The sequence below is a fragment of the Micropterus dolomieu genome, linkage group LG01 (genome assembly GCF_021292245.1).
Source record: "Micropterus dolomieu isolate WLL.071019.BEF.003 ecotype Adirondacks linkage group LG01, ASM2129224v1, whole genome shotgun sequence".
Lineage (NCBI taxonomy): Eukaryota > Metazoa > Chordata > Actinopteri > Centrarchiformes > Centrarchidae > Micropterus > Micropterus dolomieu.
Window position 1 is genome coordinate 41,281,941 of NC_060150.1, and position 12,263 is coordinate 41,294,203.

General features: G+C 39.6%; 1 protein-coding gene across 2 annotated transcripts in view; it reads left to right on the plus strand.

The window, feature by feature from the left end:
* Positions 1–582: 582 nt before the first annotated feature.
* The window catches only part of map3k15 (mitogen-activated protein kinase kinase kinase 15), a 29,665-nt gene continuing 17,984 nt past the window's right edge, over positions 583–12,263 (plus strand). For both annotated transcript variants that reach the window (XM_046063246.1, XM_046063313.1), the window contains exons 1-14: positions 583–916; positions 3,191–3,330; positions 3,605–3,628; positions 4,844–5,037; positions 6,373–6,541; positions 6,654–6,760; positions 7,636–7,806; positions 7,947–8,059; positions 8,504–8,663; positions 9,153–9,303; positions 9,395–9,502; positions 10,011–10,060; positions 10,407–10,502; positions 10,643–10,730. In XM_046063246.1, coding sequence (XP_045919202.1) covers positions 601–916; positions 3,191–3,330; positions 3,605–3,628; positions 4,844–5,037; positions 6,373–6,541; positions 6,654–6,760; positions 7,636–7,806; positions 7,947–8,059; positions 8,504–8,663; positions 9,153–9,303; positions 9,395–9,502; positions 10,011–10,060; positions 10,407–10,502; positions 10,643–10,730 — 1,887 coding nt within the window. In that variant the 5' untranslated portion in view covers positions 583–600. The remainder of the gene's footprint in view (positions 917–3,190; positions 3,331–3,604; positions 3,629–4,843; positions 5,038–6,372; positions 6,542–6,653; positions 6,761–7,635; positions 7,807–7,946; positions 8,060–8,503; positions 8,664–9,152; positions 9,304–9,394; positions 9,503–10,010; positions 10,061–10,406; positions 10,503–10,642; positions 10,731–12,263) is intronic.

Genomic DNA, 12,263 nt, shown 5'->3' on the forward strand with positions numbered 1-12,263 from the left:
TTGAATATTCTCAGCTATATTGTGGAAAAGGAAAATTTGACATTGAGTAGGCTACAGATCAACAGCAAATAACTGATGATTCTGTTTGCCTCAATAACTGAGAATAACCATGGCTGCTGTGTAGAGGAGGGGGACATGCGGACACATCGTTTTATATTTAGACAAGCAGAGAGACGGCGATAACATTACAGACTGTGGCCAACACCCGATGGTATCCAGCATATAGGCTAAACTCCCCCGACTTAAAACCAGACTGAAGGCGAGAGCCAAAGGAGTAGGCGATAACTTAACTTCTTAATGCACTTTTGTCTCTCCCCCTCTCCCCACATTTCCTCCTCTTTCACGCGGATCTAGTCGGATCTAGTCTGGGTCAAGCGGACTTCTTGGTGCGAGATAATCGGCAGATGATGTGAGTTAATGAGGCGTAGATGCGGGGGGACAAACTCAGACGCGCTCCTCTTCAGCGACTACAGGTGCGCAACAAGTGAGCGAGAGGAGGACAATCCAGAGAAGACAGAATAAAGGAAGTAGCGGGAGGGAGCAGTGGAAAGTAACCGGAGAAGGAAGGAGATAAAGCAGAAACACTTCCCGGTTCTCGCTATGGATACGGGGCAGAGCGCACAGGTCGCCGACATGGGAGGAGAGCACTCCGCCGGGGTATGCATAGTGGAGCGGGAAAGGGACCGGGAGAGGGGCGATGTGTCCAGCCCATGCCCCCCGGCAAAACAGCGCTCCCTGCGGGTGGTGTACGTCCTGAACGACGGGCTGAAGGCGGTGATGGCCAGCAGCCCGGAGTCCGGAGCGCTGCAATGTCTGCAGAGAGCATGCGACTCGGAGAGCGCACTGCTCACCACCGTGACCTTCGGACGGCTGGACTTTGGAGAGACATCAGTGCTGGACAGTTTCTACGATGCAGGTGTGTGTCAGTGAAACAGCACGGCTCTGGTCATTTGTAGGTCAAACTCGTCAAACTGGGATTATTTGGTAAAATGTTGCACAAAAGTGGTTTAAACAGCATGTAGGAAATCTTGGCAGCATGTTGAAATAATCACTGAAATGCTGTTGAAACCTAGATTTGCTTAACCAACTGCAGATTGGTAAAGTTTTCAGGTAGTGGTAGGCTATTTCACTTAAGTAATTCCATTTTATTTCCATACTTCTGCGCCGCAAGCCTATATTTGGAAAATTACTTTGCACTTCCCTATTATTTTGAAAGCTTTAGTTTTTAGCTACTTTGCAGAGCCATTTAGGCTACATTTACATTGCCACTCATGTGGCAGAGGCTTTTATCCAAAGCAACCTATCTGAGGGACAGCATGCAAGCTCAATAAAGCATAAGTATGATATCTGTAAGTGACAACTAGTAAGAGCAGCAATAAATATGAGTAATGAGCTATTTACACGTCTTCTCGGAAGAGATGAGTTTTCAGTCAGATTATAAAGACAAAATAAAAATGAACGGACACATTGTGGTGTGTTATGGATTAAGCCACCCAGCAGTAGGCTACATAAAGTGATTAAATCAGCTGCAACATTAAAGTGATACACATTAATGCATCAATAATTACAATCCAATAATGTAATAGCTATAGACTCTTATTCTAAAATCGTTTTTTCTGCATAGGCTATATTTTAATGATTTGTACTTTCCCTCACTGCACTAGTGCTACTTTTACATAATTAAAATATCTGAGTGCCTATTTTGACCGGTAAATCACCAAATTCCTGCTGTGAGTGTACAAATTCTTTAATGTATAGTCTGTCTTGTCATTACTATCACAAAACATAAAATACTATAACTCACTCATTAGTCACAGATAATTACTCTCAGACACACTACTAGCCTGTAATTGTCTGTACACAGTTGTACACTTTGATGCACCATCATCTTTCACTATTCAAGATTCTACTGTATTTTAAAAAGAAAAGTGTTAGTAAAAGAGTAACGGTGTGTTTGAAAGAAAAAGAAGATAAAAAGAAATGTGGTTTATATTCTCAATTCCTCACTGGCTACCAGCTTTGTTGACATGAACATTTACCTCAATATGCTGCCACTGTTTAAGTTTGGCTACAAGAAGCATTTAAATAAACCCATGGCATGTTTATAAACGTGTATTTAAATATGTATTTACACCAGTTAGTGATGTTAGATGATTGTCATTATTTTTACAACACACGTTCTCTCTTTCAGTGTTATTTATTTCTCCCATCGTTCTCTCACATACATTGCTTTTCTCAACCCTACATTACCAAACACTACAACATGCACCCATATATTAATCTTATCTGACAATTAGATTGCTAATCTCAACTGCAATTGTGTTGGCCATGGGTGGCTCTGGGGATTATTATCTCGGTTTGTCAACCTTCCTGCAGACCTCTATTTTGGTCCACACCAACACGAGTTTGACATTTGTGGTTTTGAGGGAAATGTCTTAACATCTATTAGATAGATTGCCATGAAATTTTGTCCCCAGACGATGTATCATAATAACGTCTAACCTTTCATCCAGCACCATTACCAGGTCAAAATGTATAACCACATACCTGCAAAAACAACTAGTGACATCGACTTTGTTCAGACGCTGTAGTTTGAGTTCAGCACTAATTAACAAATATTAGCATGGTAACACGCTAAACTAAGATGGTGAACATGGTGAACATTTTAACATCAGCATGCATCTTTGCCACTGTTAGCATGTTAGCATGATGACGTTAGCATTTAGCTCAAAGCACCACTGTGCATAAGTGCAGCCTAGCATGGCTGTGGACCACTAGAAAGCAACGTCTTTTTCCAAATTCACAGGTAAAAGGTATAGTTTAGGAAACACATATACTGTTATTCTTTATTTGCACTGTTTTAGGATTAAACTACTCCAGGGACACATATAGAAGAAAGACATTTTGCAAGCGAGGAGCTTCCAACTGTCTTTTTTGTTGTCTTTAAAAATGCTTCCTGCAGAAATATTCCAACTTTTAATGAGGTTAGAGGTCATGGGTGTCTTACTCAAGGGCAGATGGATTCAATATGGGCATTAATCCTAGTTCATGGGATGGAAGGAGGGTCACTTCTGCATATCTGTACAAAGAAACTCATTGTATTTATTTTAAAGTTTAAGCTTTTTTGTTGTCACCCCCATGAGGCATCCTTGTGGTCGTAGTCACCGTTGTTGTCTCTGCTCCCTCCTAGACATCGCGGTTGTGGACATGAGTGATGTGTTTAGGCAGCCCTCCTTGTTTTACCATCTGGGTGTGAGGGAGAGCTTCGATATGGCCAACAACGTCATCCTGTACCATGACACTGACCCTGACACTGCACAGTCACTGAAGGTACACACACACACTTATGTGAATCTGCTGCCGGTGTATTTACAGAACAGTTCAGGGATATCATTCCTTCTCACCTCCTTAGAACAAAGTGATCCAATAAGTTATTTACAGACATGTGTGTTTGTATGTGTGCAGTACAGTCAGTCTTGTACTGTGCTGCCAGGGGGAAACAGCTGTTTGAAGTAGTTATACAACTCAGGAGTACACAAGAATACACTTTGCTGTCAAGTCTTGAATTGCAACCTCACATGCTCTTTGCTTTATCTCATTACAGGACATGGTGGCACAGAAAAACACAGTAAGTTCCTGTGTGTGTGTGTGTGTTTCACAGAGATTTATGTGTATACAAAGTGTCATGCTATTTGTGGAATAATATTTTTGTGGTTAGTCATCTCACGCACATGCAGGAATACATACCTACATGCTTTGACTCTCTCTCTTTCACACAGACACACGTGTAAAAACATGCGTGGCAGGCTCCTGAAATAGACTCTTGCATTAACTGATTTTTAATGTGTGTGTGTGTGTGTGTGTGGAGAAGGCCACTCGTCCTCCAGCAGTAGGTTTTCCCTGGGTTCAGTTGCCTCCAGAGTACAGAGGCTCTGGATTGCGCAATAAAGTAGGTACCATGCTGCATGTTAGGAGCTTTCCTCATGGACTAATAATAACAACAAACATGGAGGAGGGGCTAAAAAAAACAGTGACCTCCCCATGGGATGTTGTGTGAATAATAAATTAAATGCCCTAACAGCATGATTTAAAGCCAAAGAAGGATAAAATGAGTTTTGGAAATGGCAGTGACTCTGCAGCTCGTGTTTTGATGATGATGGTATCTCAACTTTGTCATAAATCACTGTAAAAATAGCCACTATCTCCTTTTAGATGAGATCATTTATGAAATTAATGGGGCTCTGTTATGCAGAGGGGGATATCAAGGTCGACATATCCTGCATTCATCCTCTATGTCAAAGAAATGCTGAATTTTGGGCAGTGTAGCTTTGTGACCATGAGTCTAAATATCCAACCATCAACCATCTTTATCACTCGTTACTGTTCTTCATGAAGGTGTAGGTGTAACATTAAAAGAATACTGTCAAGAGATGTAAAAACAAAGAAAAAGGAAATCAAAAAGAAAGTTTTTGCAGTGTGTGTTTGTTCATGCTGTTCTGGATGTTTTAACAGCCATGTGAGCCTTATTACTTATTGTGCTAACCTTTGCTGATGTAGTCATGATGCTACCAAACAATCTCAGTGGTGTGCTGATCCTCTTCTCGAACTGATCCTCCTCATTAATCACTTTATAATCCCCACTCTCTCAGGTTTCCCCACTCTCCCCTCCCTTCCTCTTCTTGTTTTTCCTTGCCCAGACTCCTTTATCACCTGCCATCAGCATCCGGTGTGTTTATCTGATATATAGCTGTATTATATTTATGCATTTAAAAGTACTTCTTGTACTCACACTCAAATCTGAGTCCTCTTTTTCCTTTGAAACCCCCACCCTTTGTCCTTCCAGGCATCCAGTGGTAACTACTACTTCATTCCCTACATAGTGACTCCTAACCATGAGTATATGTGCTGTGAGAGTGACGCCCAACGCAGGGCCAGTGAGTATATGCAGCCCAGCTGGGACAACCTGCTGGGGCCTCTCTGCGTTCCCCTGACAGACCGCTTCACCAGCCTGCTGAAGGACATCCACGTCACATCCTGGTGAGACACTTTTAAACATAAATGTATGTACTGTGTATGACAGTGGGCAGCCTGAATGGCCCCAACATGCAGCTGTGATCAATTTTGCATTAGCTTGCATCTTGACCAAATTATCCCACAAATGCATGATCCAAAGAGCACTGTTTTCATACCCAAAATTTGTGGATGTATTCATTACTCAATAATACAAGAAATTATATTAAAAAAATTATTTGGGACAGGGTTTCTGCAGGTTGAGTAATATCTGAAAGCGTGAAAGTACAATGGAAAACCAGTAGCATGTTTAAATAAACAGCTCAGGCAAACACTTGTCTTTCTGTGAATTTTATTCAAGTCTTCTGCAGAAGGAACTCACTGGGACACACACGCATCCGAGTATCATCCGAGTGAGCTGCAGTGTCTCAGAACATGCAGCTTTTATCGTAGTCTCAGGGTCGGAGTACTATCTCATCAAAGGAACATGGTGTCTTTCAGTGTTCCCTAGGGGACACTCAATCTGGATCTATAGAAAGACACCCATGTCCAAGGTACATGTGGTGAACCACTTAAAGTCATGACCCCTCTGGACATATGTTAAAGCATCACACACATTTACCTTCCATTGACACATACCAAAGAGGCTGGAGGCCCCTAGTGAGATTAGTTACATGGCAGTGTTTTAAAGATGGTTCTCATGAAATTCTCATTACAGATGATATGGCGTACTATTATTTATTATCATATTAAATTTTTTTGTATTTCCCAGTGATGTATAACAATAATTATAGTAATTATTTTAATTACAAAGACCTGGATAAGTGGCAAAAAATGATGTATTAATCAATTGAAAATCATGTCATCATTATCCTATCATGATTTACACAAACTTCAGTTTAATGGAGCATTGTACAACAACCACACTAGAACTTTAGCACTTTAATCCATGTAACTATGTTGCCAACAATGCTTCAATGCTTTTCTTCCCGTGTTTCTTATAACCTTGAACTGAAACATTTTTATCCTAACTTATTCCAAGAAGACACCATTTACTGATGACAGTATGTTTTTACAAACTGTGTTAGAACACAAAAAAATCAGGACACAATTGGTTAAAACCAATCTTTTGCATGATTGTAAAAAACATCTGTGAGAATTAATGATGCACCAGTGGCTCTTTTGTTGCAATGGTGAGTGCAAAAATACAACAGTCAATAGCACTTAGTGAGTTTTAAAACATTGGCTAGAATCAGCTTTTCTAATGCCTTAGTCAACAAGCACAGTGTTGCCAAGGCAAGGACTTTGTGCTTATCAACATCATTGTGATTTTCACCTTTTCCATCTGTCCACCTTCTGCAGTGCTTCTTTTAAGGACACCTTGCTAAATGACATCAGGAAGGCCAGAGAGAAGTACCAGGGAGAGGAGCTGGCCAAAGAGCTTTCCCGCATCAAACTCCGAATCGACAACACAGAGGTCCTCACCCAGGACATCGTCATGAACCTGCTGTTTTCTTACAGAGACATACAGGTACAAACATGGTCTTAATTTAACAACAGCAATATACAAAAAATCTATAGAGAGAATTAACCTTTACTAAACACATACATGCAGAAATAGTTTCCCCTTATGTGACCACCAGGACTACGACGCCATGGTGAAGCTGGTGCAGACTCTGGAGATGCTGCCGACTTGTGATCTGGCCACCCAGCCCATGATCCAGTTCCACTATGCCTTTGCCCTCAACAGGTACACAGAAGCTGGATTCAAACTCGGGCCTAGAGGAGAACTCATTCATAGTGTGCCAAAGGAAGCTTTTACTGCCAAACATTTAGCCCCTAATTAAAAGTGGGGGGTTTTTTTAGGCTTTCATTCCCTTTTCACTGACATTTCAGTGGTTTCGCTTCAGAAACAACCTTTGCAAGGCTTTAAAAACTCATCTAAGATTAGATTTAGTAAAACTCTATTTAAACTATTTAAACTATTTATTCCACAAGGAAGAAGTACGGCTTTTGTTTTTTCCTCCTTGTTTTCACCAAAACCCCCTAATGTATTCTGCCATCGAAAGCCAAAACACAGTAACTAGCTACATTATTATTGGGTTGAGACCAGAATCTAAGTTTGTGGCATCTGTTTTATTATAAAGGGAATTATTGTCCCATAGAAATTTATAATTTCTGTTAAAACAGCATGTAAATTGTCAGACAACTAGCAGGAGAGAAGTGTAAGCTATCTGAAGAGACACTTCTAGCCCTTAGCTAAAGCTGAACTAAATCTATTTTCAGTTTATTATTTCATATAACTAAAAGAGGCAGTGGCTTAATCCAGTCATGGTGGAAATGAAGCCCAGCTGATGTTAAACTACTGCTAGCGGTAATTAGCTAACTTTAGCAGTATCTGCCATCATAGCATTTGACTCTAGTGGAATTTGTGTGATTTGATGTGGTTAAACTCACATTTGATAATGATATTTAGGTATGAAATTGGGGATTATATTATTGATTTCAACATAACTGTAAATTAAAGAGTAAGTAAAGCAAAACAGAAATATTTAATTATGAACTATGGACTGTAAATGACTAAAATATAGTCTCACAGTCATTTATAAATCTGTACGTGTTCAGGAGGAACAGTCCCGGTGACAGGGAGCAGGCTCTCAGAGTGATGCTGCAGGTGTTGCAGTCGTGTGAACATCCAGCGCCAGACATGTTCTGCCTCTGTGGACGGATATACAAGGACATCTTCTTGGACTCGGACTGCAAAGACACCAAAAACAGGGACAACGCTATACAGTGGTGAGAACAGACCCCCTCAAATAAACTTTGTATGGCTTTTTCATGAATATATCTCATTATTTCCACACGCTATCGATAAGCAACCTGATCTGCATCTAATTACATTAATTCATTCATCATTGTGTCACCCCCATCTGCAGGTACAGGAAGGGATTTGAGCTGCAGCCAACTCTTTACTCTGGTATCAACCTGGCTGTCCTCCTCATAGTTGCTGGCCAACAGTTTGAGAGCTCAATTGAACTGAGGAAAATAGGTACGAAGATCCTGAACCTGACAAACCCTTTGCTTGATTGTAAAGTCAAGCTGGAATCGTCGAACATTTTCAAATGTGTCAGTTGCTTTCAATGGTTCAAATGTTTACTGCGTCCACTGGTGTTCTGGGCTCAGTACAGTAATCTTAAAGCTAAATTAGTTTACTGATACAGTAACTGCAAACTAAGATAATAAATTAAATCTTCTGAAGTAAAGAAGAACAAAATAGGCTAGCTAGGTAGGCTATAAAATCTGTGTTGTTGAACTGCAGTATGCTCTATACAACTTCTACTTTGTATGCAAAAAATTAAGAATTATGAATGTAGAGATAATGAAAATAATAGTTTGGTCCTTTGTTGCCCAAATAAAGCTCAATGGTTATATAAATTAATATATAAATAAAGGATATGACTGTGTTCACCACACTTATAATTTGATGTTTTAGGTGTGAGGTTGAACAGTCTGCTGGGGCGCAAAGGTTCACTGGAGAAAATGAATAACTACTGGGACGTGGGCCAGTTCTTCACTGTTAGCATGCTAGCTAACGACATCCCTAAAGCTACTCAGGCTGCCGAGAAACTCTTCAAACTCAAGCCGCCTCTCTGGTAAAGACCTTGTTTGTACATGAATAGAAATGTTTCTATGTGGTCAGCACTGATAAGGTGCACTCTCTGTACTTATTTGTTATGAGTACATTTAAAGTAACGTTATTTAAAGAGAAAAGTAGTTTTATGTTTATGAACTACTCTTTTCCTACAGAATAACGACTGTCAAGTATATTTATCAAATGTCTTTTAGCCACTGTATTTTCAAATACCAATGACCGGATGACCACAGGAGGACTAAAAGGAGGCTCAAGCAATGGCTAGACAAACTAAAAATCTACATCTACAAAATAAATCCATAATTTGTGTGATGTGTTACCATTTACTCTTATGCTGTTTATCACAAAAACGGTTCCTATTTCCTTTCAGCTACCATAAGCATGATATAAAAATCCAAATAATAACCAACAATTTGTCCGTTAATGATTTAATTCCAGAAAAGACATGAAAACAGTGATTATAACTTGTTTTATGTATATATTCAATCAGGTATTTGCGGTCGGTGGTGCAGAACCTGCAGCTCATCCAGAGGTTTAAGAAGCAGACGGTGGAACATTCTCCTCAGCGGGATAGACTCAACTTCTGGATGGACATCATCGTAGAGGCAACGCAGGGCACCACTAATCGACTGCGGTTTCCAGTAAAAACATATGCACAAACACACACATGCTTGATCAGATATTCAGAGACACATGCTAACATGTCTATCAATCTTTCTTTTTCTGTTACAGGTGTTGATTCTGGAGCCAACTAAAGTTTACCAGCCCTCCTATGTGTCCATTAACAACGAGGCTGAGGAGAAGAACGTCTCTATCTGGCATGTTTCTCCTGCCGAAACGGTAAGAACATGACTCTTCACCGCAGCATTTTGTTGCATTGCACCATTGACAAGTAACTAATTGTCATTAACTAGATGCATTTACATCCACGTGCTTTTATCACCATTTTTAATTTACGCATAAAAAAGTAGAAAAATCTAACCAAACCAAAAATCAAGTAAAAGGATCACAAAAAGGTTTTTATCCTTGTCTAAGGTGGAAAAGTTTCTGTATCAATTGGGTCTTTTTCTTCTGCAACAGTTTAATACCACCTGATCAGAGAATTTAGTGCCACCAACTGTTTATCTTGAGAAATCAACATCCTTATATTTGCATAATGGCAATAAATGGAAATGCTCGTAGATGTGAATTTCCTTATTTAGATTTTCTTGAAATTTGAAAAAGAAATTGCGCAACATTTGGATGAAAACCTGGATATCACACTTGTGCTATCTCCTTCTGTTCATGATTGAGTAATGCTTTTTCATGGTTCACCCTGGTTGAATATGTGACTTCACTTTCATTACAGAAAGGGATCCATGAGTGGAACTTCACAGCAATGTCCATCAAAGGCATTAGGTATGAATGTAAAGCTGGAGGTGAATAAAATGCAAAAGTTGCCAAACTGACATTATGTAACAAAAAAAAAGTGTTCACAGTTTATTTAGTTGAATTATTATGAGAGATACAAAGTAAACTTTCTTAGTTTTGGGTTGAAAAGAATAAAAACGTATTAGTCAGATGAGCTAATGATGCAAGATTGGATTCTTTGCTTTACTGCATTTTAAAATAAATTGCATGACCAAACACTGGAAAACTAAATGAATGGAGTAGATTTGTAAAATATGTCATACCACAGAGTGACAAAAATGTATGTAACAAAAAAAACAGAAATTAAGCTCTCTCTACTCTCACCTGTCTGCAGTATCAGTAAGTTTGACGAACGTTGCTGCTTCCTCTACGTCCACGATAACTCAGATGACTTCCAGATCTACTTCTCAACTGAAGAACAGTGCGGTCGGTGAGGACACACACCTCTAGATGTGTCTGTGTAGGTGTTCGTACAGTACGTATGTGCGATTGTATTGACCTGATGGCCATGAATTGGAAATAATAACATTATAATGTCTGCATCCGGTTGTTTGTATATATGTGTTTCAGGTTCTGCTCCATGGTGAAAGAGATGATATCTGATGGTACAGGGAATGCTGTGGAGCTGGAGGGGGAAGGAGATGGAGATACACTGGAGGTCAGGGGGCATAAAATATAGCCAAAAATGTTTTTAGGCAGATGTGGAAGTAATGCTGTAAAGTAAGAATGTTTTAAAAAGTAGACATGTTAATTGATTGTATTTATCAATTAACAAAATACAAAGTGAATGAACAGAAGATCAAATCAATATTTGGTTCCCCTTTGCCTTCAATACAGCATCAGTTCTTCGAGGTACACTGCACATCTTTTTTTAGGAACACTGCAGGTAGGTTGGCCCAAACATCTTGGAGAACTACCCACAATTCTTCTGTGAATTTAGGCAGCTTCAGTTCCTTCTCTCTTCATGTAATTACAGACGGACTTGAGGATGTTGAGATCAGGGCTCTGTGGGGACAATACCATCACTTCCAGGACTCCTTGTTCTTATCTAAGCTGAAGATGGTTCTTTTCGCTGTATGTTTGGGGTCGTTGTCATGCTGCAGAATAAATTTGGGGCCAGTCAAATGCCTCTCTGATGGTATTGCTTAATGAATAAGCATGTACTTAGCATTATAAAGACCATTGATTCTGACCAAATCCCCAACTACTTATATAAGGAACCTTACCCATGCTTTACTGTTCTCTGTGGACACTCATTCAGTTGCCTTCTTCCACAGCCAAAGTAAAATTAAATTAATAAAATTTTTGACTCATCAATCCAGAGCACCAGCTTCCATTTTTCTGCTTCCCAGTTGCTGTGTTTCCGTGCATAGTTGAGTCGCTTGGCCTTGATTTCATGTCAGAGATATGGCTTTTTGGCTGCAAGTCTTCATTGACGGCCACTTCTGACCAGACTTCTCTTAGATGGGTGTACCAGGGTCCCACTGTTTTCTGCTGAGCTGATGGCACTGCCAGACATGTTCCAGTGGTGAAGAGAAGAAACCATGATGTGTGTTTCATGTGCTGCAGTAAGTGTCGTTGGCCGGCCACTGCGTCTACGGTCCTCAACGTTACACATCGCACATGCTTCTTGGACAGCACATCTGGAAACCCCTGTCTGTCTTGAAATTTCTGCCTGGGAGAGACCTTGCTGATGCAGTGTAAATACCTTGTGTCTTGTTGCTGTGCTCAGTCTTGCCACAGTGTATAAGTTTTGACAGTAAACTCAACTGTCTTCATTAACCTCACCTTCTTAGCTGAGTTTGGCTATTCCTCACCCAGTTTTATTCCTTTTACACAGCTGTCGCTGTTTTAGTTAATGATTGTGTTTCAACCTACATATTGAATTGGTGATCATTAGCATCTGTTTGGTTACACTATGCCTACAAAATCCCTGACTTTGTGCAAGTGTACCTAAAAGAATTGATGCTGTTTTGAAGGCAAAGGGTGGTCACACCAAATATTGATTTTAATGAGATTTTTCTTCTGGTCACTCACTTTGCATTTTGTTAATTTATAAATATAACCATATTATTATTATTATCATTATTATTATTATTATTATTATATTATTCTATTATCTTTATTTTATTTTATATAACACTCTTACTTAACAGCATTTTTCCACACTAGTACTTTATATCGTAGGTCC